General features: G+C 41.2%; 1 protein-coding gene across 2 annotated transcripts in view; it reads right to left on the bottom strand.

Moving 5' to 3' along the window:
• The window catches only part of LOC109486247, a 27,123-nt gene extending 2,917 nt beyond the window's left edge, over window positions 1-24,206 (bottom strand). Inside the window, exons 1-35 of one of the 2 annotated variants that reach the window (XR_002141187.1) lie at window positions 23,446-24,206; window positions 21,167-21,337; window positions 20,710-20,824; window positions 19,798-20,023; window positions 18,513-18,718; window positions 17,774-18,033; window positions 17,262-17,420; window positions 16,342-16,494; window positions 15,791-15,968; window positions 15,029-15,162; window positions 14,474-14,534; window positions 13,881-14,051; window positions 13,389-13,528; window positions 12,591-12,735; window positions 11,460-11,656; window positions 10,911-11,078; window positions 10,394-10,516; window positions 9,769-9,901; window positions 8,849-8,964; window positions 8,596-8,701; window positions 7,904-8,111; window positions 6,684-7,315; window positions 6,099-6,231; window positions 5,531-5,607; window positions 5,106-5,199; window positions 4,580-4,848; window positions 4,241-4,431; window positions 3,798-3,869; window positions 3,401-3,508; window positions 3,040-3,190; window positions 2,646-2,699; window positions 2,169-2,335; window positions 1,429-1,671; window positions 783-892; window positions 44-345 (exon numbers count right to left, since the gene is read on the bottom strand). Coding sequence is in view for 1 of the 2 variants with exons in the window: in XM_019789982.1 (XP_019645541.1) it covers window positions 276-345; window positions 783-892; window positions 1,429-1,671; window positions 2,169-2,335; window positions 2,646-2,699; window positions 3,040-3,190; window positions 3,401-3,508; window positions 3,798-3,869; window positions 4,241-4,431; window positions 4,580-4,848; window positions 5,106-5,199; window positions 5,531-5,607; window positions 6,099-6,231; window positions 6,684-7,315; window positions 7,904-8,111; window positions 8,596-8,701; window positions 8,849-8,964; window positions 9,769-9,901; window positions 10,394-10,516; window positions 10,911-11,078; window positions 11,460-11,656; window positions 12,591-12,735; window positions 13,389-13,528; window positions 13,881-14,051; window positions 14,474-14,534; window positions 15,029-15,162; window positions 15,791-15,968; window positions 16,342-16,494; window positions 17,262-17,420; window positions 17,774-18,033; window positions 18,513-18,718; window positions 19,798-20,023; window positions 20,710-20,824; window positions 21,167-21,337; window positions 23,446-23,904 (6,000 nt within the window). In the remaining variant the exon portion in view is untranslated. Of the gene's footprint in view, window positions 1-6; window positions 346-782; window positions 893-1,428; window positions 1,672-2,168; window positions 2,336-2,645; window positions 2,700-3,039; window positions 3,191-3,400; window positions 3,509-3,797; window positions 3,870-4,240; window positions 4,432-4,579; window positions 4,849-5,105; window positions 5,200-5,530; window positions 5,608-6,098; window positions 6,232-6,683; window positions 7,316-7,903; window positions 8,112-8,595; window positions 8,702-8,848; window positions 8,965-9,768; window positions 9,902-10,393; window positions 10,517-10,910; window positions 11,079-11,459; window positions 11,657-12,590; window positions 12,736-13,388; window positions 13,529-13,880; window positions 14,052-14,473; window positions 14,535-15,028; window positions 15,163-15,790; window positions 15,969-16,341; window positions 16,495-17,261; window positions 17,421-17,773; window positions 18,034-18,512; window positions 18,719-19,797; window positions 20,024-20,709; window positions 20,825-21,166; window positions 21,338-23,445 lie in introns of those variants that run through there. The other variant, XM_019789982.1, reaches the window with a different exon arrangement.
• Window positions 24,207-25,523: the final 1,317 nt, after the last annotated feature.

The following is a 25,523-nucleotide window of genomic DNA, read 5'->3' as shown; positions in this document are numbered from 1 at the left end:
TCATTTGTCAAGTAGATAATCCACAGAGTATCCAAATTTATGCCTAATTTATTTCGATTTACCACATTTGTGGAAGGATTTACACAACAGGTGACTATCACCTTTTCAAGACTCTTCATCCAAGACAAGACTGTAAGGTTTGAACCACTTACACTGGGAAGGACCCCTGCTCTTTTGATAAGTATACTTAAGAGTTCCACTAATACTAGACTAAGTACTTCATTTGTTGGAGTGAGCCTATCTTTTTGTCCTTCCTGAATGTTAGAACCTTCCCATCACACCTTTGGAACTGTTTCTCTTTCATCCTCATCGTATGAGAAGGCACGGTTAAAGTACGCCACACCGCTGGGTGAAACAAAAAAGAAACGTTAGGAATATTTTTCACTAAAAGTGTTAACTCATACAACACACTCAGGTGGTCCAGACTACTCTCTATAAATAAGCAGAACTTTAGGCTTCAGCTTATTTTTGATGTGTTTTTAGCCATTTCTATCTGGCTTTCTTTTTGTACTCAGTCTGATAGATCTACCCTTTTCTATGCCCTTTAGTTGGCAAAAGGATAGATCTGATACTGTCTTTGCAGCCACCAAAAGATTTGCCTGTAGATTTGGTCCAGGCAGCACATGTACAGTTTGTTGGGTGTCCTTAGTACACTGCACCAATTCAATTTGTCAGTTGTAGGATTTTAAAAATATGATTAATAGGAAAAACATGATGCCCACTTGATATATTTTCATTTTTCATAATATTATGATGGTACTAGTGGTACCAGTGATACTCACTTTTGTCGATGAGTTACTGAATTGTTGTACGTCACATCTCCCCTGGTGGGTATGGCCTGGACGCTCAGCCTCTCACCGCCCTTCCTTGTCTTGTCCTTGAAGGTTGGACGCTTTTCAGAAAAAAACAACAACTCATCATCACAACAAGGATGATTCATTACACTACAAGTTTCCTTTTTCTGTTTTCTTTTAAAACTTATAGTATATCAAACATGATAAATTAGAATGTCACAATCTTTTTGTGAGTAGATGTTGGCAGGCATAAGAAAGACCAGCAAGCCTGACCTTGTAGCTTTTTTTTACACTAAACCATCAAATGAATGTAAAAATTGCAAAGGTTATACGTGTAAAATGTTCCCAAAAAACACTACAACCCGTGAGGTCATCACAGTTACTGTAACTGTTATTATTTGAAGAGCACTTTCTGACCCATTTATGCTGTACATAAACATTAAACAGTACATACATGTAAGAGAGAGAGAGAGACAGAGAGACAGAGACAGAGAGAGAGACAGAGACAGAGAGGGAGAGAGAGACAGAGAGACAGAGACAGAGAGAGAGACAGAGACAGAGAGGGAGAGAGAGACAGAGAGAGACAGAGAGACAGAGAGAGAGACAGAGAGAGAGCGACAAGTAGATTACTGACCCGTGTCGGGTAGGGTATCCGAGCAGTGTGGTGCATCAGGGTGAGGCCGCGGTGGAACAACATGGCCAGGAACTGGACGGCCTGGATGACACCAAAGCACAGCGCCGTTGCCAGGCCGATGGGATTAGAACCCAGGACAGCCAGTTCGGATTGTTGTGTGAGGACCAGGATGAGGGTGAGCCAGATGGCATTGGCAACGGCAAAGACCATCAGCCAACCGTTCCGCAGATCCACGAGTGCTTGCTGGGTAGATATAGAATCAATCATAATTATTATGGTCTCAGAGTCTTGCCCCGGCCTTTAGAGACTTGGTCACATGGCACTCTACCTGATTTTGTGAAATCAATGAATTGACTGTTTGCCACCAAACATTTCATTCAAGATGAAAAATGACAAGTGACAATGATCGGTGCTTTTGTACTCTTTAAAAACTTTTACCGGTAAGTCAGATCACCGGGTTGTTTTCATTGGACAATACACTCTACACTGGATCAAGGTTATTTTCAACACAAAAATAATTGGACTTACACAAATTTTTGATTGACCAATTCCAGTTTTTGTGAAGGAATCATGATTGATCGACCACTTTGCTTGACGTCACAGAAGTGGCGGATTGCTCAAAAACTGGAGCTGGTCAGTCCAAAAAATTGAGTGAGTCCAACTTTTTGTCTTGAAAATTACAGTTCATCCTCGAAGATCTTATAATGTTTTAAAGATAAGGTACACTCTTCCCATCTTACCTTGAGTTCGTCCACCTCGTTGAAAGTGGTGAGTTCTGGATCCAGACACTGCGCCCTGAGCGCCTCCCAGAACAGAGCTTCTCTCAGCCGGGACGACGTCGCGTCCAACATGGCTTTGGGCTCCAGCTGGTCCACGATGAACCTCACCCTCTCAATGTCAGCCTCACCTGGAACAATGGACATCATGTTATCACATCAGGATTTTAATTTCATGCTCTATCTGTAGTTATAGCACTATTAGTCATAACCATTTAGCGACACACATGAATAGTAACAGTTACTATGTTTATTTCAAATGAAGTTAGCACTTATTTCACTAAAAATAAAGTGACTTGTACTCTACTTCATCCTCTGTAGCCTAAGCCAAGTTAGTTGAAATGTACCAAAATGAAAAGAAGGCTGTCAAACTTCTATGCTGTAGAACTTCTCTGCTCCATTGAGCAGGAATAACAATAAAATTTTTTGGATAAAACTTACGTTCATTCGGGTTTCTCATGTTCTTCAGAGAATTCATGACGCGCTTGACATGGGCTGAAAATGACAGCATGAAATTAATGTACATTGTAGTATACATGATCACCACCACACAAATCAATTAGTCTGAGTGTGTAACACAAACTCTCAAGGGAAGCTCAAGATCCTTTTTTTTAGTGTCACCATATGTGTTTTCTGATCTTTTGTACCCACGTGTCTGTGTGTTTAGTTACAGACCTTACGAAAGTTGCTGCACTTTTGCTGTGTCAACAAAATTCTCTACAGTCATCAAGCTTCTTCACCAGCTGATCAATTATCATGATTTAATTAGTCAGGCTAAATAGTATTACACATCAATCAACCATAAAATGAAGGAAAAACTCAACCCACAACTCACCTTTCTTGGTGATGCCGTACCTCTCGTTGAGTTCAGTTACTTTCATGGACTTGATGATAGCCAGGTCCCACTTGGTCACCACGTCCTTGTCTTCAAAGTTTGTTGCGTAGTGAGGCAGACCAATGGACTTTAGCCATTCACGAGTGTTTTCCTGAGCAAGAGGAAAATTCAATCATCTTCTTCATAAAATAATCTCTCACTCACTCACTCACTCACTCACTCACTCACTCACTCACTCACTCACTCACTCACTCACTCACTCACTCACTCACTCACTCACTCACTCACTCACTCACTCACTCACTCACTCACTCACTCACTCACTCAAGCTAATAAAAAAAAATAATGATGTTGAACTTACCGGCACTTTGTAATCTGCAATGTACTCTGGGAGTTTCTTGATTTCACCCATGAGCTTCACGCGGTGGAAACTGTACTCATCTCCTTCCATGCCGATGTCAATCAGGTCCTGAAATCAGTTATAAGTGCTTATTAATAAATATTGTAAACAAATGCCTTGTCAGGGAATGTGGGAAGTAAAGGCTATGTCACTCATGATTATGTGCTATTTTTGCAATGTTGAAACTGTTCACAGAAGCTAGAAAAAAGTGTAATTTGGATTATTTTCAGTATGAAACAGTTTGAGCGTTAACATTTAAAAAATTAGATCACAGTCTAAAACCTGATATCATTTTTTGTTTGTTATAATGCTAACAATGCTCAATGATGCAGCCAAAGACGGTTTTAAGTGTTCTTACCTGGTCCTTCATGCCAGAAATAAAGCTGGTGTCATCATAGCCATGAATTGTGAAGAACTCTTCCAACTTGTCCTAAGGAAGTCAAGATGTTGGCATTAATTAATATTTGCGAAGAAGATTTTGTAGTAAGTACATAAGGTATTGTGATGATGAATCCTACAATGCGGTTTGGGGCCAATTTTTTTAAAGTCAAAAAAAGCATGTAATACTATACTAGTACACAGCAAGTACTTAATTACTAGTAAGCCATTCAACTGAATTTTGTTGCAACTTGCAGCACTTTAATGCCCATACATGATAAAAACTCAAGAGTTTGCTGTATCATGTATCCCATCCTATTACAAATTTGGCCAAGTTCGTAGTTGAGAAGTATGAGTGAAAAAGCTTATTTCATAGAAAAGTTCTCTCATTTCTCTCAGAAGAGATATATCAGACCTTCCTACCTTAAGCTCAGCCTTCCAGCGCGGGAAGTACCTCTCCAACCAGCCACGTACAGGTACGACGACGTCTGCCTTGCTGTAGTACTGCGAATACCTCCTGGTTCTCGTTTGACGCCGACTGCCGATGCGGCGGGCAGCCGGACCCCTTCCTGAAATCCACGGAGTCTTCTTCCTCTTCAAAGACCTTGGTTGATCTATAAGAAACAGGGTCCAGATGTTGAGGATACTGTACTGAGTACTGTATGTAACTATGTTGTATACTTTGTGTCTTATTGCATTTTAGCAAAAGGATTTGCTAATAATCAATATTATTATATTAAGAAGCATGAAAATATCTCCTACCCTCCTCCTCATCATCATCATGATCATCAGGTGTGGTGAACCCGACAGATTTCTGTCGCTTCTCGGTTGACTGTTCCTCCACCTGTATCTCATCAGCATCGGCTGCTGGCTTCGCGCCTTCCTCCTCCTTACTGTCAGTCTCTCCCTCCCCCTCATCAGCAGTGTCGTCCTCCACGTCTGATTGTGAGGCGGCCGTGCTAGCGACGCTCACGCGCTCGGAAGTCGGGAGGCGTTGGTAGCCACCTCCAGGTCGGCACCAGGGACAGCAGCTGGGTAGTCAAAATGGCACAAATTACAGTCCAAACCTGGCATGACAGCTCTTATATGCCAACCTGGCATTCAAATCTCATCAATTTGTTTTAAAATGTTTTGAGAAGATAAATACTTCCCAGAACGGCAGTACTCAATTCTATTTCAGAATCTATAGCTGGGCTTCTATAGCAGGGAGCTAATTAATCCAGCCAAGTGCTTAACAATGGTGAGATGATATTTTTATACGTAATTATCATAATAGACTCTATCCTACCTGGTACAAAGATGGCGAAGTTTCTCCATCAAGTTGTCAAACCAGCTTCCCCCTCCTCCTCCTCCTGTCTTGAAGGTTTTTTGTTCACGTGTTCCTAAAACAAAAATTTGTAACAAGGTAGAAAAAGGCGTTTGATACAGCATGTTACATAATAATGTAGCAAACTTCTGGGGCCTACTTCAATTTGATTTCACCCCGCTTTCTTTGCAAATTTTCCCTTCTAAGGATATGCTTTCTTACTGAAAAATTCAAGCATCCTGATACATAATGTACCATGTACTTGTAAAACACTAAGTGCTGATGACCAACCCCAATGACAGCACCAGCACTAACCCTGCCCTTTATAAAAGATGAAGTTTGGATGCACAACTCTGGGCCTTGCCTTAAATTTAAAAAGGAATTAAAAAAGAAGGACTCCTGCTCACCCCATGATCTGTCAGTCATGTTACAAATGCTGTAGATCATCAGAATCAGGTAACCTCCAGGAAGACAAAACAGGTACCTGCAAAAGTATCATACATAATTATTGTGTATGAATTATTTTCATCAGGTTAGTCAATCAGTTCAACATTGAAAGTTTTCTTATGTACACATGCTCAAGGTGTGTCTCTCCTGAAACATGCTTTAAATTACATCGGAATAATCCTTTCTTTGAAGACTCCCTGAGTGTGTAGTTTTAACAGAGTTAATCTCAAATTTGAGATTCAAAGCCAGTAAATCCTAACCACAAGACCAACATGGGTAACATCATCTGGACCCTAAGATAAATGCTGGTAAAAGATTGTGCTAACAGAACCTGTCTACAATGCAAAATTCTGAAATTTGCATGAAGAGATGAAAAATGAAAAACAGATACCATTCAAGACATTTCTCTTGAACTAGTATTCAAAATAAAGAAAAAGTGTACAGGCTGTATTTTAGTTTTCATCATTCTCTAATAATCTCTGGTAAGACATTCAACACAATTTGTATAACCAGATGTAGTTGAGTTACCAAATGCCGTGGAGCACACAGTAGAACTCAGAAGGATGGACCAATGCTGTCACTATGAAGATTCCAATGAGACAGAGGAAGTAGAGTACTGTGATGTTGGCTGGAATGTCCACGGTAAAGTCGAAGCCGCTGGCTGTAGTGAAAAACAGGAATCAAGTACATGATTGTGTACATGTAATTCAAAATTTTTCCTCCTTTACAACCAGGGTGGTCTGTTTTCATTTACCTTTTTGTTCAATGCTCGGGAAGATTGCCACAATGTAACAATATCAAATTAAGAATATAATTAGATTTGCATTGCAGGTAAATTATTCTTGGCTTAGGGAAGAAGTATTGTGAGAAAGTTGTGATGCATTCCTACAGACTCATAGTAACAAGTAACTTTAAGGTAATACCATGCCTAATGCCTTCCTTGAAGACTCAGTGACTGTTCTACATCTACTCTTAGCACATGTCTGTTAGTGCTTCCCCGGTATATGCACACGATATAATCTGGCATAGTACAGTGTAATTACATGACATTGTGCTAATAATTCCGCCAAAAGCAAGACAGTACAGAAGTTCAGATAACACGTAATGACTTACGTCGTCTGCATCGATAGAAGACCTCCAGGTAAACCGAGGAGCAGTCTGGAGGAGGGGGGTCGGTAGGTTTGAGTGGAGTTGTGGGTGGATCCGGAGTTGTGGGTGTAGCTGTGGGTGTAGCTGCAAGTGTAGCTGTGGGTGTAGCTGCGAGTGTAGCTGTGGGTGTAGCTGCGAGTGTAGCTGTGGGTGTAGCTGCGAGTGTAGCTGTAGCTGCGAGTGTAGCTGTGGGTGTAGCTGCGAGTGTAGCTGTGGATGTAGCTGCAAGTGTAGCTGTGGGTGTAGCTGCAAGTGTAGCTGTGGGTGTAGCTGCGAGTGTAGCTGTGGGTGTTGCTGCGAGTGTAGCTGTGGGTGTAGCTGCGAGTGTAGCTGTAGCTGCGAGTGTAGCTGTGGGTGTAGCTGTGGGTTGAAGTTGTGTAGTCATAGGAAGTGGAGTACTGCCTGCCCTCAACTCTGGGGCATTTCTTTTCCATCGGGATGGTTGGGAGGGATCCGACTGGTTGGTAGGACTGGTCCGAAGGCTCTTCAGCTTTTTCTTCCACCACGCTTCCATGGTTATATTTGCGGGAAAGTATTCAGAGGAGGCAATGAGGTTGCAGCTTTCCTTTGCTTTACAGTTGAAAAGATTTTTGTCCCTGAAAGAAAGAAAGCATACAAAAGATTGTTACCCATGGTCAGTCAAGTTGGAGACGCATGCAATGTGAAATGATTAGCATTAGAGAAGAAGTCAAGCCCCAAAACAATGATATATATAGTTGCATGACTCAACAGGCTAGACACCTTGTTCACTGTTTTTATTAAATGTAACAAATGATTTTTATATATTATAATGATTTAGTAATGTATGATTTTTTTTCTTTTGCACTTGCATTTAGTTATGTATGCCAAAGGAAAACACATCGTTTTTGCTCTGTTTCCTCTTTTTCTTCTCCAAATAGAGAAGTTCAATGACCTGAACCAGACGTCTGTCATCATGGTAACTAGTGTTGGGTTACATCATGTTGCAATTTTATAGCGGGAGGGATTAAGACTCCAGGACCTGTCACCATATATATGAATGTATTTGAGTAAGAATTAGGAGAGAAGACCATATGCGAAGGTAAACATTATGCATTTGCTTTAAATTGCACATGTTACCTTTCTAGTTAGCTTTTGAATTTTGATCAAAGTTTGCCAAAAGATGCAACTGGGCCTGGTACATTTGTATGTCAACCATTACTTACTCAAGAACCTTCTTGGTCGCGGCATGGCTGTATGCCTCAGCAAAGTACTCTGGGCAGTAGATAGAGCTCCAGACTGTGGACACATCTGAGCACGTGTATGGGTCAGATCTTCCGTAGGTTGCGTTGGTGATGTTAAGGACAAGGCTGTCAGGACACTGGAGTAGTTTGTTAGCTTCCGTCGGACAGGCTATGATGCGCTGCGGCAACCCTGTTGAAAATCCATGTAACAACTTACTAATAGGAAAAAAACTTAACATCTGGATCAAGAAGACAGAAAACAATCAACCTTCATGGCTCCAATAACTATATAATAAATGGAAATAAAACCACTATTTCAGACTTGTGACCTTGCTAACAGCAGACTATATTATGATATATTGCCAAAAAGACCGTATGGATCCCACCCCTTGCTTGACAAAGCTACCAAGTGCATACTTTCTAATTGCTGTGGAGAAAGAAAGCTGTGAAAAGGAACAAAAGCATTCATACAATGTTGACTAACAACATGTGCTGCATATTTCAGCACCAGGGACAGGAAAGTGACATGTTTTTTTTTTTTTGCCTAGACTTCCAATCTGTCGGTATATTCGTTCCTGTGCTTGGAACATACACACCTACTGTACCACCTGTTTTCTGATAGCTAACTGTAGTGCAAAGCAACTGTTACAGTGGCAATGTTAAAAGATACTCACCACTGGCTGAGGAGTTAGTGATGAAGGCCACGACAATCTGTTTGGCTGTTCCTATGGCAACCAATGTCATGACGAGGGCGTAGATGAGAGTCAGGCCCTTGGCAAGCTGTGGGAGACAAGATGAAGTCTGTGAAAAGTTTTATCAGTTTGGTAAGTCGCATTACAATGTAGGATGTCATTCGAATCCAAAACCTGGGCAGCTTGAAACTGAGAAACTGTAGGTACATGTATCATACATGTCTTGAAACATTACCAGTAGTTGGAAGGACTGTGAGGTGTTGAGGCAGCACCAGGCATACAGGAGACAGGCAGCCAGCTGGATGAACAGTGGAGTGTAGGTGAAGTATGCAAACACGTACTCCACACCACCTGGAAAACAGAATGCAGAGTAAAATACTAGTCACGGAAGATTATGGGATAGGGGCAGAAGATGCAGGACTCTCATTGACACCCAAAGGCCACAGCAAGTAAATTCTATGGATGACATCCTCCGCAGACTCTAAATCAAATGCGAGCTGGTGAATAAAAAGGGGGGGTAAAAAAAACAAGGTCCCTACATTCTCAAAATTCTGTCAGAGGACATCAAAATTTCTTGAATATTTTTTTTTCAAAATCAGGCGAAAATTGATGGACGCGCTGATGTCATCCATAAAAATTACTTGCTGTGGCCAAAAGAGAATCCCAGGACCTAGCAGTCACAGGCCTCATCCTGGCTTCAGAAGTGGCAGGAAGACTTAGAAATTGGCCAAAATTTAATAATCCTTTTATCAGACTAACTCCATTGGTATGTTATCTGCCTATTTGGCTGCTTTAAGACTCTACTCTTTCCAGCTACTTTTGAAGCTTGGTAGAGGCTAACTCAGCAGCACAGCTGAGCTACAATCGCTGATGGAGGACAGGGATGAGTGTTGGAAGACAATCCAGGCTTCCTGAGATGGCATCATCTGATCTCCTTGTTCAAGGTCGAGGTTCTATACCCACAGACCCTCTATCATCTGAAACAGCTTTCAATCTGACACATGTACAATGTATATCCCGAACTCAATTATACAATTATGAAACAACCAGAGCTTGACATGGGCCAAGTACACCAACTTTCTTTTCAAGACAATTAGTGATGATTTAAAAAAATCATTTTAAACAAAAGAGAAAAAAGAGTTTGAGGGTCAGTACCTGAGACGATAAGGATGCATGTGGCTGGACCAATGAGAGTGGAGAACAGCAGACAGGCCTGGTAGAAGATGAAGAAAACGGAGACGTTCTGGTTCTTCATTCGTCCCTCGCCCCACGTACGGATCAACAGCACCTAAACACACAGAAAATAAACATAGAGATAAGTATCAGTACACTAAACAAAGTGTACATGTATATTTCATAATAATGGCTTGCTGAAATTTGAATACAAATCATTTCAGTGAAACCTTGGAAATGAACCTTAAGAATTTTTTAACAGCTCACCCTTGCCCAATGTCCCAGGGCAAGCTGAGCCAACAAAAAATCAGCCCTCTTAGGGCTCTGAAATTAGTACTCTGTTCTTAGATGCTTAAAGCAAACCTGTTTACTCTGTCAGTGCATGATATTCAAGGCTTGTGACGGGTAAAAAAAAGGGCATCCTTGTTGCAAAAACTATATAAGCTGACAGAAACTGCTGTTGAAACTTGGGTAAGTCTGATCATTTTTGTTGGGGACTATCGTTAACTTTAAGATTCCTTTTTCATAATGAATTCTACCAACACAGATGAACTTTCCAGATGAACTGAGTCAAATACATGAATGGTACAGAACAAACTCTACTGACCAGGTTGGCGATGGTAGATGGAGTCCATCTGCGCCGCTGCTTGAAGAACTCATCAAACTCCTCGGGACAGTAGGTGGTGTCTTCTGCCACAGCCGTGTACCTCAGCAGCCAACCACGCTCAACCTGAACAAAAAGTCAACGCAGGTTAATTCTTCTACTGATGTGTAGTGTGGTGCTTTTTTGGTCACTCAGAGAGTGGATGGGGCTGTGACACAGCCGCAAGTTCAGTGTCAATTCGCTCACATTTTTAGCTATACTTGTGCATTGTACATGTCAACTCTACCTTAGTGTGTTAACACTAAGGTTTAGGTTTAACATTTAAGGATTCTCCATACATATTCATAGGACCAAAGGCTTACTAGTAGTGTCTACGAAAGTAAGGGTACTGAGGTACTGACTCAGAAGTGAATTAAGCGTAGAAAATAATTTGACTGGATTGTCGATGTCCTAATCAAAGAATAAACCATGATTTTAATTCAAAATCTGTTCTTGCAAGAAGGTTTAACTTTTGCCTCACCAAAAGGGTACAGAACCAGCGATCCTCTCCCATGTCCTTGGTTAGAAACTCGTCTGCCTTGTCCACTTTCGAGGCGTAGGTCTTCACAGCCTCCCGCACGGCCTTGGCTCGGTACACACTGAAGCAGCCTGGGCAGCACAGAACTGTACCCAGGGTGTCGTTGGCAGTCTACAAAACAAAACGCAAAAGATCAGGTTTAATCAAACCTGTATATTAAGCGATCACTTCTACATAAGGACCACCTGGCAGATTAGGAAAACAATTTTTTGCTCTGTTTCTTCTTCTTCTCGAAACAAAATCAGGTCAATGTCCAGAACCACATGTCTATCACCATGGTAACTTGTCTGAATGTGTTTGAGTAACAATAAACAGAGCAGTAGTCTGTAAGGCTAGACCATTTGAAGGTTACATTTAAGAATCGGCTTTGCAAATGTTACCTTATAGTTTCAATTGTTTCTGATCTTGTTTGTGTGATACCTTGAAGTCCACTATTTCAACATGAGTTGAATGTACATGTAGTTTAGTTATAATGCATCACTAGCATCCTACCTTTTGAAACCAGTGGCCAATAGCGTAGTCGAAGATCTGGTACCACACCATTGGTCCAGACCCAGTGGGATGAGTCCTTCCACACACAGCGCCAACGGCCGGATCTCGGGTGATGACATCGAGCAGAGCGTTGGCATCCTTCGCGGAGAATTTGACGTCAGCATCCGTGCAGAGGATGTAGCTATCACGGTCCCTCTCTGGGGTGGTGCCCGGCAAAACAAACAAGGCATTCAGAGATGGTGGACTCCAGGCACTCACATAACACATTTACCCAAACGAATGGACACGAACTAGATCTCTCTCTTGTGTATGTACATGTATTTTGTACCATGTATGTTTAAAGATGTGTAATAATAGTTTTAGTTGGAATTTGAAGGATGTAAATTTGAAGGATCTTGTTGATATATTTTGACTGATCCTTACCTCTGAATTCCCTCATGACCTCAACAAAAAGCGGCTTGCATGCCAATTTGAGCTTTCATGAATTAAGAATGTTCAGACAAACAAAAACAAACAAATACTGCATTATGAGTCTTCCAGTTCCACAGACTAAAATATCAGCAATGAGGATGTATGGTAATGCTGCACTGTGTAATTTGGGGATTCCAAAAACACACAAGCACTGACAGACAAGAACAATATTAAATGTGAAAATCAGAAATGCAGTCACAAGATTAAGGATAAGCAGTCACAAACTACAAATTGAAACTGGAAGACATACCCGCACCCCTCTGGAACAAAGGTTATGTAAATGTTGTAATCTGAATAGAATAGAGGACGAATGTCACTTTGTTATAGAATGTAGATTATATAGTAAAGAGAGAAGTGATCTGTATAGGCTTGTACAAAACCTATTTCCTTATTTCATACACTTGAGCACTGTAGAAAAATTCATATTCCTGATGCGACTGGACAAACCTTCCATCGATAAACATATCTGTTCATTTATCTCTACCATAACTGAAAAGCGAGAAGTCGAATTTATGTAATGATAGTTAGTTTTATTTTGTATATATTTCTCCATTATGTTTTGTTTTGACCTGTACTTAGCCCAGTGTGGCAAAAATGTGCAATAAAGGTCGTCATTCATTCATTCATTATAACTTTTCATTGAGTCAGAAATGCATGTACCTTCACTGCTGTAGCCAAGGATTTCTGCACGCAAAGCCAATTGGCCGTGGACACCATCCGGTTCAATGCGGATGTAACGTGCAGTGACTGGAGTTGGAAACAGCTGGGTGACTGTAGTAGTGTTGTCCACATTCCCGTTGAATATCTGTGATGGTACAAGGGTGTACAGTATGATCAGAAAGGACAATATGAAGCTGTGATGTGCATAAAGATCTGCCTCTCATCAACATCATAACTGCAAATTGAAAAGCCTCATTTGTCAAACCAAGGAAAGAAACAACTTTTGCAGGACTGGTGGGGTTTGGTCAAGCATAGCAGCTGCTACAGTCACACCTGTTTGTTTTGTACTGTTAGGCCACACCAATTTAATTTCTTGGTTAACGGATTCGCCGCTTCATTTTTTTCTGGTTTGCAAATAAAAATAAAAATTCAGAATCAACTGCAAAATGATCATCTTTTGCCTTGAACAGTTGAAAACAGTCCTTTTCTTACTACTTGTTACAGTCATTCCATCTTTCAATGCAGTAGTATCATTAAAAGTTCAAAATTCATAGTTAAATTTTGAACCAGCCTGGTATGTTGACTTCATGGCTCCTATCGTACCATTTTGGGCCATAATAAGATGCCTAGGCCAGTTTTTTTTCTTTTTTTTTCGCCCGCCCGCTCCATTATTTTTCTAGAAAAATCCGTTAACCAAGAAATTAAATTGGTGTGGCCTTAAATAATAATTTAAAAAATCATCATCATCATCGCTGCATTTGATGATAAACTACATTATGGTAAACAGAGAGCTCTCACCATGTCACTGTTGGCACTGTTCTTGCAGTACTCCCACAAGTCATCCTTGTCCTTCCTGTAGGAAACCCTGTACCTCTCCACCCACTCATTCTCATTAGGGTTCCCCTGGGTGGACACTCCAGTAACCACCGTCTCCTCACCTAGACATTACCAGAGGATTACTATAATCAGAGTGTTCTCACTGTTTAATGATGACCTATAAAGTTTATAAAATTTAGTCCTTAATTGTTAGATATTAGCAATAGTTTGAATACAACAATGTGAAATAATTGTTGTGCAATAAAGTTCTTCTTCTATGTTCTTGATACCCCTATGTTCTGGCATTGCTATATTCTAACAACTCAACCGCTGTTGATATAACGTTAAGTTGTATAATTTCAGTGCAGTGCTACCGGGGTACTTAAAAATTGTCCTTGTTCTGTCAACTTACTGGATATAGAAAGAAAAATGTACGAAAAAGTAGAAACAAGAACTGACAAACAGCGTTCTCACCTAGATCCACCTCCAGAAACTGGTGGGTCTGGCCGGTGTGGCCCTCAGTCCTCCAGCAGTTGGAGCTGTTCAGACGAGCACATTTGGCCTGATGGTCCTTGTCTTCACTGCTGGCCAAAATCTCCCTGTCCTTGACCGCCCCAGACTCCATACCCAAGGGACTATAATACACTGTGTAGGAGAAGGTGAGAAGCATGCATTTTGTAGCACTGATTTGTGACCATCTCTACAAGCTGGCCATAATGACCGCTTTTTCTCGGTCCCGATTTATTTCCCCATAGGCCATAGACTTGCCTAAGCCAATCATTTGTCCAACGCAGCTGCGACCTACACTGTTTGGGACTGCACATGGCCCAATTTCTGCTTATGATGATCGGATTATGGCTGGTTAATGTTGTTTTAGACAAGTTTGACTGCACTCTTAGACTGTGGTTTATAATCAGACTGTACTACTTTTAGCCTAAAAATGTCAGGAAAATATGTCCTCCAAATCCTAAATACCCTTCAGTAAAGAAATAAGAATCTTTCTGGACTTTGCTGTTAAAAAGAAAATACTACATGCAGAGTACAAAATTTAGTTATGGATTTCTTACCCAGATGATCCAGTACATAGGACATGTACATGACCTGGCTCCATCGCTTCTTGTTACGGACCTGGAAACACAAGGAAGATGGTGTAATCCAACGTGTATAGGAAACAAAAAGGTTCCTCAATGGTCACTAGATGAGAACATCTGTTGAGCTTCTAAAGAAAGCAAACTGATTAGGGCAGTCACAGCTTTCCGCTTCTTGCTCACTGCACTCTACAACAAATATTGTAAAAGTGTTTACACCCCTATGTTCTGACCCTCATATATTTTGACACCCAAACGTTCTGACAACCCTAACCCTTTATCAAAATGTAGGGTTACAGAAAGCAAACCAAACAGCAAAGCTCACAGAAAGGACCAGTGACAGCTTCCCTCTTCTTGTTTACTAGACTCTCTCATATATACTAAGATTTACAACAAACATTGGAATCATGGTTATGTTTTGAGCCTCTATGTTACGACAACTCTAACCCTTTATCAAAATGTAGGGGTCGAAGAAAAACATAGGGGTGTTGGAATATAGAACTTCCCCTGATACAAGTAAGACTTCCATGGCACCTTGCTGTTGTCCTTGAGATGGATACAGAAGCGCGTCTCCCGGTGACTGTCGGCAGCCAGCTTCAGCCGCCACTCCACCTGTAGTCCGTATGGGGTCGCCCACTTATGCGCCTGACGCAGGATGCCTTTCTTCTCTGGGGTGGAGAAAATAACAATAAATACTGCAGCAGAATGCATGACACACAAAGGAAATTTATTCCTTAAGTGACTTGCAACAACTTGCAACCAATCAAAAGAACTCACGATAACTACATGTATGCCAACTATTAATTTAGTATGTGCAAGTCCATCATAAAAGTACTGTGAAGCACAAAACAAAGTGTGACGATTACCAAACATAATGAGCGTGTGTCTCAAAAGGTCCATTTCAAAATGAAATAAATTTCTTCAACACTTTAGCAGGAGATTTGAGGGTCTGAAGAGAATGGCGTCCTTGAAATGAGGCTTTTGCAGCCTTGGTGACATTAATTTTATGGCTTACAGAAATTGTCAAACAGAGGATGAAGTTTGTGGGGTCGTGTGGTGTGGTGCTAGTCTCAGAACCAAGAGGTCCTGGGTTCGAACCCTGCCATGCCACCAATCTTGTTCCCTTGGGAAAGGCACTTAACACGACTTTCCTCACTTCACTCAGGTGAAAATGAGTATTGTATTGTCCTCTGTGTTGGTGGCGGCATAAAAATAAGTTGAAGTTGAGTGTGCTGTCCCCATGTCTAGTCATTACATGTTGGAATAAAAAAAAGTTCAAGGCCTGGCCTGATCAACCTTTGGTGCAGCCCATGGTCTTGTCTGTCAGTGACAGCAGCTGCAGGGCAAACTCTGTGGGCTGGCCTTTCTGACACCCGCCATCGAAGAAGATGTGAGACTCGTACTGACGCTCTGGACCCTGAGCCTCTGCGATACCCCGGATGGACTGTAACAACTGCTGCATCTCCTGTTCATTCTGATTAACAATGTTTGAAGGGTTTGAATAGACGACTTAAAATATGTTGATGATTGCAACAATTATTGATACAGTAACGTTAACTATGCTATCTTAAAAAAACCTAGTAAGCTCATCATTTAATTTTTGTTAATTCATTGTTCATTCATTCATCCGTTTACTTTGTGCTTAAGAGTAAACACTCCCACTTTATGAGCAATGAATCTGTCTTTGGGAATTTAAGAGGACAACTTTCAAAACATGCAGGAGATGCTAACACACACATTCACACACAAACACACACACAAAGACATGCACGCACATACACACACACACACACACACACACACACACACACACACACACACACATGTACAGAGAAACTGGCGACTACCTCGCGGTACATAGTTGTGCAGATGTAGACTCTTGTGTTCTTCATGCTGCGTGTCGATCTCTCATAGAGCTCCGGGCTGGTGTCCTTGTTACGGCGCGACAACATGAGCCACTGGTCCGGGAAGATGGTGTTGTATCCTGGCAACCAGAACAGCTGGAGAAACCAAAATAGATCTCAGTTCAGGAGCTAATCTTCCAATGCTGCTAATCTTCCCATACTGGTTATGAAGGGATTAACATTTCAGAATACATCACCAAAAAATTACACTTTTCAACATCAGGAAATCATTAAGAGGGCAGCCTTTAGGACAAATACTCATACAGAGAGAAATCCTTAGGGGCAAAGTACAAGTACAACACTACATTAGGCCATGTTGATTTGATTATATGGATGACATCCTCTGGGAACCCCAAAACTGATGCGAGCGCGCGAATAAAAAAAAAAGTTTTGCAAAAAAAAAAGTTGCTTTCATGAAATCCATGTGGTTATGAAGGTCGAATAAATGACACCACAGAGTATGGTATGCCGAATAATCTACTCTTTAAATTAATTTCTTTGCATTTTAGTTTTTTGTTTGATTTTGGAATTCTACGACGTTGGAATCGTTTTCAAATATTGTTTTTGCAACTTTCGGTATATATTTGCTGAACTGTTTTGTACAATTTACAGTGTGGTTGGAAACTTTTTTTTTTTTGGAAACGGCCAAAAATTCATGCGCAAGTTTATGTCATCAATATAATCAAATCAACATGGCCTTACATAGCAAAAAAATGCAGAGTACAGTTAAAAATGTCATGATAATCATTGCTACTAGCAATGAATGGACATGGTTTTGGAGACATGGTGACAAAGAAAGACAAAAACAGGTTTTTATGAGAGAGTATGTCAAATTATCAAGGGGAGTGAATTGGCTACCACACCTTTTCTTCCTTCTCCATGATGGTAGCAGAGCTCCTGAAGAGGAACCGCACTGAGGTGATGAACATGGTGAAATACCCGACAATCATGACAGCCACACCAGTCCACCATCTGTCTAGTTCGTCTCGTACTTGGAATTCACACATCATGTCAGGCCAATCCTGGGAGACAGCATTAGAAAGAATCAGTTTTCTTGTCAGGGAAATTTTCTACTTGTACATGTTTGACCTTCTTCTACTCGCTAAGGACTCCAGTCAGCAATAACATTACATCCTAATGTACAATGTAGCAGTTCGTTACAAGGTACCATAGTCATGAATTGTATGCTGTGATTGGGAAAATTAACTATGTCCATGATCTGTAATATTTAAAGCACCAAGATGTATTTGTGATATACTGGTAATGCTTTGAGAAAGTCTGAGAATCATCTGAGTGCTAGCTTGGATTCGTTCTACTATGCAGAAAAACATACATGTAAAGCACCTTCAAGACATAACTATAAATAATCTCTTACCTTGTCAGAAATATACAGTCCGAAGAGAGGAAAGAGACAGAGTTCCTTGATGTAGGTGTACAGCCCTGTGAACACGGGGGACAGTAGAAGGGGCATGACAAATCCGATGACGTCCATCCTGATAGAGCACGCCATCCAGGCCAACAGGTTGGCACCGAAACCAGCCGACAGGTTGACGATGAAGGATACAAAAATCCTGTTGTCGTTAATGATCCCGTCATATATTTCTTTGGAGTGGTCCCAAAACGAGTATGGGTTAGCTGTGTAAGAAATCAGAAGCAAGTGTTTAGATATCATGGTATTCAAGTAATGCTATATGTATGGCATTGGGAAATGGTGCAAATTTAGTTAACTTATAAAATCAACAAATTCTAACAATACAGAAGTGTTGCATTTTCTACTTGAATAACTGAAGTCTAATACATTTAGTTGTTTCTAACAAACAATCTTTACTCCAATTTAATAATCACTAATACATTAATGGTGAAATGATATTATCAAATAGGTTATGTACATGTAATTCAAAACATATTTTTCCTAAGTGAAAGTTGATTATGGCTTGCAAATGATATAAAAAAACAACACAAAAACACTGAAAAAAATATTCATTATGGTAGCACAATTAGTGTAATTGCTGAATATAGATACAAATTGTACATTTTCTGTTCACACAAACAGTCTAGCCGAGCCCCGGTTTGGAAATGTGACAAATGAGCATAAGCCAGGCTGATGTACTAACCTTGCAGGAAAGTGACATACCACAGCAGAACCATTGGGAACGTCAGCAGCAGCTTCAGGAAGTTTGTGATGATGCCACAGCGCCACCTAGCACTTTCCACTGGAAGTGGATCAACGTCGACCACCATCTGTGTTGTTTCTGGGGCTGGCTCTTCATCAGGCATTCTTGCCTTGGGTCGAACTGGTGGTGCTAAGGTCGACAGCTTCCTGTCGAAACCATGGCAAAAAATGTTTAAATACAAAAAAGTTAAATCCTGATTGTTTTCTATTAACTGATGTCATGAATGTTTTTTTCTTGTCTGTTATTCCACTGGACACTATTCTCTTCTCAACTACAATGTACATGTAGTATGGTACAATAAGTTCAATATGTGGCCATTTGTTAAACTACCAGCCCCTACAAGTAAGTCCTTAGCTTCTCTCCAGCTGAAATGCTACTGTTAAATAAATGTCTTTCATTCTGGATGGGAATATTAGTGGAAATATTTGTATGTATATTTACCTCCATGAAAAATGGAGGTATTGTTTTTGGCGCGCGCGTGTGTGTGTGTGTGTGTGTATGTGTGTGTGTGTGTGTGTTTGATGATATTTGGTATGCTGGTGGGTCTTAGGAAGCCAAAGGTCAAGGTCAAATATGGGCCTCCTGGTGGCTGACCTTGGTACTGCAGCAGAACTTCTGGGAAAACAGATGTGCGGGGTGGCACGGAAAACAGATGTGCGGGGTGGCAGGGAAAACAGATGTGCGGGGTGGCAGGGAAAACAGATGTGCGGAGGCAGCGCCTGACTGGTTTGATTAATGAGGTTCTCCCTCGGGGAAAAGCATGACTACATGACCATATCCAGGCCAAAGGTGCTACTGTGTGTTTGAAACCAAAAACCTGTGTTATTTTGTTCTGTACTGTAGTGTACTGTGTAAAAACATTTAGAAAAACTCATACATTTCATGGAGGTATGAGATCTCCGAATTCTGGTTGGAAATATTTTATGGACTATAAACTACTGCTGGGTTAAGACAAGTTTATCATATCTCACCATATCTTATTATAGGTCCATGCAATACCATAAACCTACAACTTTCCAAGCAGAGTTTCGGGTTTTGGCTTATTCTTAGCATGTTTTTAGGCTTTTTTATTGGGCTTTGTTTTTTGCACTCTAGTATCCTTTTTTTAAAAGATACGAGTGCAAAAAAGAAAGCCCTATAAAAATGTCTACAAATACACCAAAAATAAACCAAAACCCAAACCTCTGCTTGGAGAGTACAACAGTGTGGTGTGAGCCATGTTTACCTCATGGTCGTACTGATACGACTCTGCCTCAAGCGGTTGACGTTGTAGGTAGTGGGCATGCTCATGACATCCTCGTTCTGCGCTCCCGGGGTGGCCTTGTTGGTCAGGGTTTCATCCTCATCATCATCATCCAAGGCATGGATCGTCTGCACCTCTTGGAAGGTCGGCAGCCATGCGAAGGAGAGGCACAGCAGAGACACGGGGATCGCCACAAGCTGTTGCCATTCTACCAAGGAGAAAGTGGAGGAGATATGAGATGGGGTGTGTGTTTGCTGGGCCAGAGTTAAATTTTTGTGGATCGTGTGGTGTAACAACAGAGTGTCTGGCTCAGAACCAAGAGGTCACGAGTTTGAATCCTGCCATGCCATTGGGAAAGGCACTTGATATGACTTTCCTCACTTAACTCGGGTGAAAATGAGTAGGGCTTTTTGTCCGTTCATGCATTTGTCCTTTGTGTTGGTGGCAGCATAAAAATAAGTTGAAAAAATTATGTCACTTGCCTCACCATATCTTGTGATAAATGTTGGAATAAATAAAAATTCATTCACAGTTCACTCGACTTTCCTTTGTGAGTTTTTTTAAGTACAGGTAGAATCTGACTCAACGGTTTTCATCAGTTGGATAAAGGCTGTAAAGTATACATAACTAGAAAGGTAACATTTGCAAGCAAATGTATAACTATAATGTTTACCTTCTGATATGGTCTGCTTTGTTAATTCTTACTCAAAGACATTCATATATATGGTGACACTCCCACAGGAATCTAAATCCTTCCTGCCATAAAATTGCAACATAATGTAACCCAACACCAGTTACCATGGTGACAGATGTCACATGATCTTTTGCGTTTTGATCGGCAGAAGAAACAGCAAAAACAATATAATGTTAACACAATAGGAGTTTGATACATACGTTTGTTGGGATTATCGATCTCCACAGCCAACACTGCCACCAGTGATCCTGCTGCCAGCAACATTGCCAAAGTGTTAAGCATGAAGTTTCCAGCTTGCTTACACCCCTCTTTAAGCTGTTATGATGGTAACAAAAAAAATCCCAAAAGAATATCAGATCAGAAAAGACCAAAGATATAACAAGCATCACATGTCTGTTTGTCCACCACGGCTGAGCACATTCAGTCAAGTAGACATATGCCGGTGTCTCTAGAAATAACTCCAAGACAGGTTTACGGCCTGTTTTCTTGAGTAAGGTTCCTATGTGGTTTCCAGAGCAGAGGTGATGAGGCAACTCGGAATTCCACTCAATCAATTAGATAAACATGTAATCACTGTATCTTACTTAATTCTTACATTTTTTTTCAGGACTTTCTTCAAAATGAGTACAGCACAGATCTAATGTTAGATGTACTTACTGTCGTTGCGCATCCCTTTACGGCCGAGGAGTGCCGGTAGATCTGGACCATGGAGGGTATGAGGAAGATGCTGTTCATGAGGACGATGCTGAGAGACCTCCGGGCGAGGGCCATCACCACAACCGTGAACATCGTCAGACCCACCACCTCCAACACGGCTGTCAGAACACCCTGGGGGGAGGGTGGGGGGAGGGTCAGCAAAAACTTAATCATCATCATCTTATGTACTGCTTAGCCCGATTTGCATTACGAGCAGCTGCACATATGTTAGTTACAAAACAGGTGACCGGTACAAATAAAAACAAGGGTAACTGAAGGAGGGGACGCTAAGGAACATAAATAAACTGAATCTGTGGGTGAATATATATATATAACGTTACATATATACAAACGTGTAGGGGCGACTCAATGCAACAGGGACGTCCTCTCCAGTCCAGTTTTGAACTGGGCGAGGGACCCCGCCTCCGCCGCACCAGGCTTAAGTTCATTCCACTCTTTGATTGTACGAGGGAAGAACGAGAGTCTGTTGTAGTTGGATTTACTCTCGATGGTCTGCAGCTTAAGAGCGTGGTTGGTGCGGCGGGAGCATCGAGCCGCCGGGACAAGTCTAGACGCATGTGGCACAGAAACTTTATTTTTTTCATTCAGAAAAACAGTGATGAATACAGACGAAAGGACACAGACTACGTGACTGTGAACTCAAGTTAGCCACAACTTATATTCTTGCAGTCACTTTGAGTTTCTTTAGTTTGAGGCACTGGAAATTGGGCCTGCGACACAGCCGGAGGAGCACACAGAAGCCGAAGTTTATGTTAACTGCTGATTTATCTGAGTTTGACTATTTACTTACAGTAAACTAACGTGTTGTAACTAGGTGAGACGTGAAGGTTATATGACACTTGTTTTACTAAAGGAAAAAAACAAGGAGTCAGGTAGTGATCCCACCCGGAAACGATCACTTATAAAAAAAGGGGCAGGTAAAATTAGTACTTAGTAACTAATTTGTGAAAGATAAGAAAAGTAAACGCTGCGAGCTAGTCTGTGCATGTATGGCAATGTGTACATGTACAAACAGAACGCCAACTATGGCATTGTTACGTGAGTCACGGGGACAACATAGTCACGACTTATTCACAAAACTACTGTTCTCCCTACTAACCTTGGCTACGCCCAACCTTCTTTCTAGGGAAGTTTATATCACTGCACGAAAAGTTAGATTTACCAACGAATGCTTTAAATGTTTACTATGTAAGCAATACTGAACTTTACAACGATAATAGATAAAAATAATGGTAATGAATAAAAATTTAAGTCAAACTAGAATTCCGAGATCTCATACCTCCATGAAATATGATCTTGATATGTAAATGTAAATTTCTTCTTTAATTGTGCAAATGACCTCTGCATTAACATGATATATGCATCGTGATGTATGTTAACTTTTGATTAACTTACAGATGTCCCAAGTATGACATTCTCATCATTCACCATTACGAAATCATAGAATTTCCGCATTAATTATGCAAACTAGGTCATCATTTGCATAATTAGTATCTGTTGAAGTTCCACCTGCCATAGGTTACATACATTACATGTATGTAAGTAGTATAATGTAAAACACTGTAATTATAGAATTTCCTCATTAATTATGCAAATTAAGTCCTCATTTGCATAATTTGCATTTAATTATGTACATCTCTCTCTCAGCTACCTACACACCAAAAATAATGAAAATATGTTGTTCCTGTCTGGACTTATTGGCTTTTAAACATTTTGCCAGAAAGTGCCCTGCAGTTCCAGAACAAGCCGCTAGGGGGCCCAAACTCATATGACTTCTTCCCAAGCACGAGAGCTACCTTCCATCAAAATTTCATGACCCTAACATGTCCAGATCGCGAGATATCAAAACCGGAAGTTGCGCTGCAGTACCAAGGGAAGCCACTAGGGGGACCAAAATCTAATCATTTCCAGTTTTCGTCACACCCTACCAACACACCAAGTATGAAACCAATCCATCCAGGCGTTCTTGAGTTATCTTGTTGACCAACAGACGGACGGACAGACGGACAGACGGACAGATAAACGCAACTGAAAATATAACCTCCATGACACATTTCATGGAGGTAATTAAGTAAGCTAATTTCATTTTGTACCATTGTTAAATCCAAAATTACCGGACTGGAACGAAACATCTAACTGAGATCCTCCATGGCGCACAGCAATTGGTGATTTTACAGATCTAAAATCCGTTTAAACGGAAAATAAAGACGAATACTTACGAAGAGCAGTGCCTCCCGGGTCGGCCAAGGTGTGTTCTTGCCCCACCTGCCTCGCCACACACACCTGATGAAGGTGAGCAGGTACGGCATCATGATGATGATGGTCAGGGCAACTATGGCCGTCTCTCTTTTCACGTCTAACTCCGAACCGACCCAGTTCAAGTTGTCTTCAGACGTAGCGTTAGTTGCGTTCCAATTTTCAGCCAAAGACTGTGCTATGATGATCGTCGTAACCTTGGTGGAGACCAGGCAAGCCAGCAAGGCGCACCCCACAAAGATGGACAGTACTAGCTTCAGCACCTTCAGACACATGTGCACCTCGGTGCCATCAGACGACTCGTCCTTGGCCACGCTGTCCGTTAGGACAGTGAGCTGCGGCTTCTTCCTCATCCACTTCGGTTCCTCTCGCTCACCAGCCAGCAGTTGGCTGTGGAAGTCGTCATGAATGTTACCCGCCATCTTGGCCTACCTTTTTTTCAGTCCTTTTACTTCCTCAAAGAGTCTCACTGTTAAAGTACCGCTGGAGTAACCTATACAAGATGTTCAATCAGTAACCAACTCGTCTTCAAGTAGATAGCGTCCTTAAGGTCGTGGCCACATCTTGAAAGTAGGTCTGCTTTCTTTAAAATCTCGCACGTACGCTCTTGGTCGACGGGTTCCCTAAATTATGCTGCAATAAAAACGTCGGGCACGTATATGTACACAGCAGCGGCATACCTCACCTCACCTTTGTCCTGTACGTCAGGACACACCTGGTTACTATGGGGAACAGAGAATCCGGCGCTGTGGGCCAAAGTATCGCACTTCTCTGGTTTGAGTGAAAGCCCATGGCATGCCACCCTTAAATGCTGAGGTCACAATTCCAACACGGGGCCCGGCCGGACAGCTTTTGAGAACGAAAAGTACAATACAAAAGACAACAAAACACAGAAAAGGTTTTGATAATAACCATGTGCACTATTTCTGTATATTCTCGATATGTATTGGTACTTTTTCGTTCATACAAACAGCCCGGCCACGGTGTGGAAATGTGACCTAAGCAAAAGATCCAGGTTTAGCTATGTTCAAGTCCCTGATTTTGATTCCAGAAAGAAAATGGTGCTAGATTTATGTTTGCCTTTCTCATGCCTCTTCCGAAGAACTGTTTGCATTATAGACTGATTGTTTATAAATTTGGGGACTATGTGCATACGTGTCTTGAGTTTGTTTTTCGTTCCCAATTTTAATTGGGATATAACTAAATAAAAAAAGAAGGAAAACTAGACAGGAGAAACGATAGTTTTAACTTTCCTTTTTAACATCTTTTTTCAACGCTGTCGAGACTTAGACAGAGGAAAGAAGACACTTCGCGAAAATTAAAACACAGCATATGATTGAAAACTTTGGCAGATCTCGGTAGACAGTGTAACACCGGTGTTGACCTACGCATTGTGGAACATGGACAAGCTGAAGTGTGTTGAACAAGACCAGAATATTACGTTGTTACCGCTGCAGAATGGACTTTTGCCAAACCTATCGATCGGTTACATATTCCGTTGGTACAAATAGAAGCATTTGTCATGTCTGTACTGTCTAAGAGCGCAGCGAAACGCGTTCACTTAAAGTTCTTTTGCAGGATGGCTGCTGAATTATCCAAGCTAAGTCACTGCAATCGTTATCTAGTGAATCGCCACATTTTTAGTATGATAAGCTGAAGATTATTGTTGGACCTGGAAACGTCCTGCAATGCTCAGTACCACTCTGGTTGCTTAGCACTAGGTTCGTTTACGTCATTAACAAACATCAGGTGGCGACAAAAAAGTCTGTCCCACGCATCGTTTTTTCCCAGAACACTCAATTTCCTTGTCCTACATGTACGTACAAGAGCCATGAATACTCAAATCAACGTGTCAGCAAACTACATGTATATCGACATAATGTCCCTGGTGTCAGTAAGCTTAACTCGCCATCGCAATCGCCGATGTATTTCTTTTTATGAATTTTTTTTCTTCAAAAAGCCCCGAAGCCAGAAAATGTGTAATCACTGATAAAACAATGAAAGTGTGGCTTGTTCCGACAAGTTGTGACATTTGTTAATC

The sequence above is a fragment of the Branchiostoma belcheri genome, unplaced genomic scaffold (genome assembly GCF_001625305.1).
Source record: "Branchiostoma belcheri isolate BF01 breed outbred unplaced genomic scaffold, Haploidv18h27 scaffold8, whole genome shotgun sequence".
Classification (NCBI taxonomy): Eukaryota; Metazoa; Chordata; class Leptocardii; order Amphioxiformes; family Branchiostomatidae; genus Branchiostoma; species Branchiostoma belcheri.
Note: the sequence above shows the minus strand (reverse complement) of the source record. Positions and strands in the feature narration are given on the sequence as shown.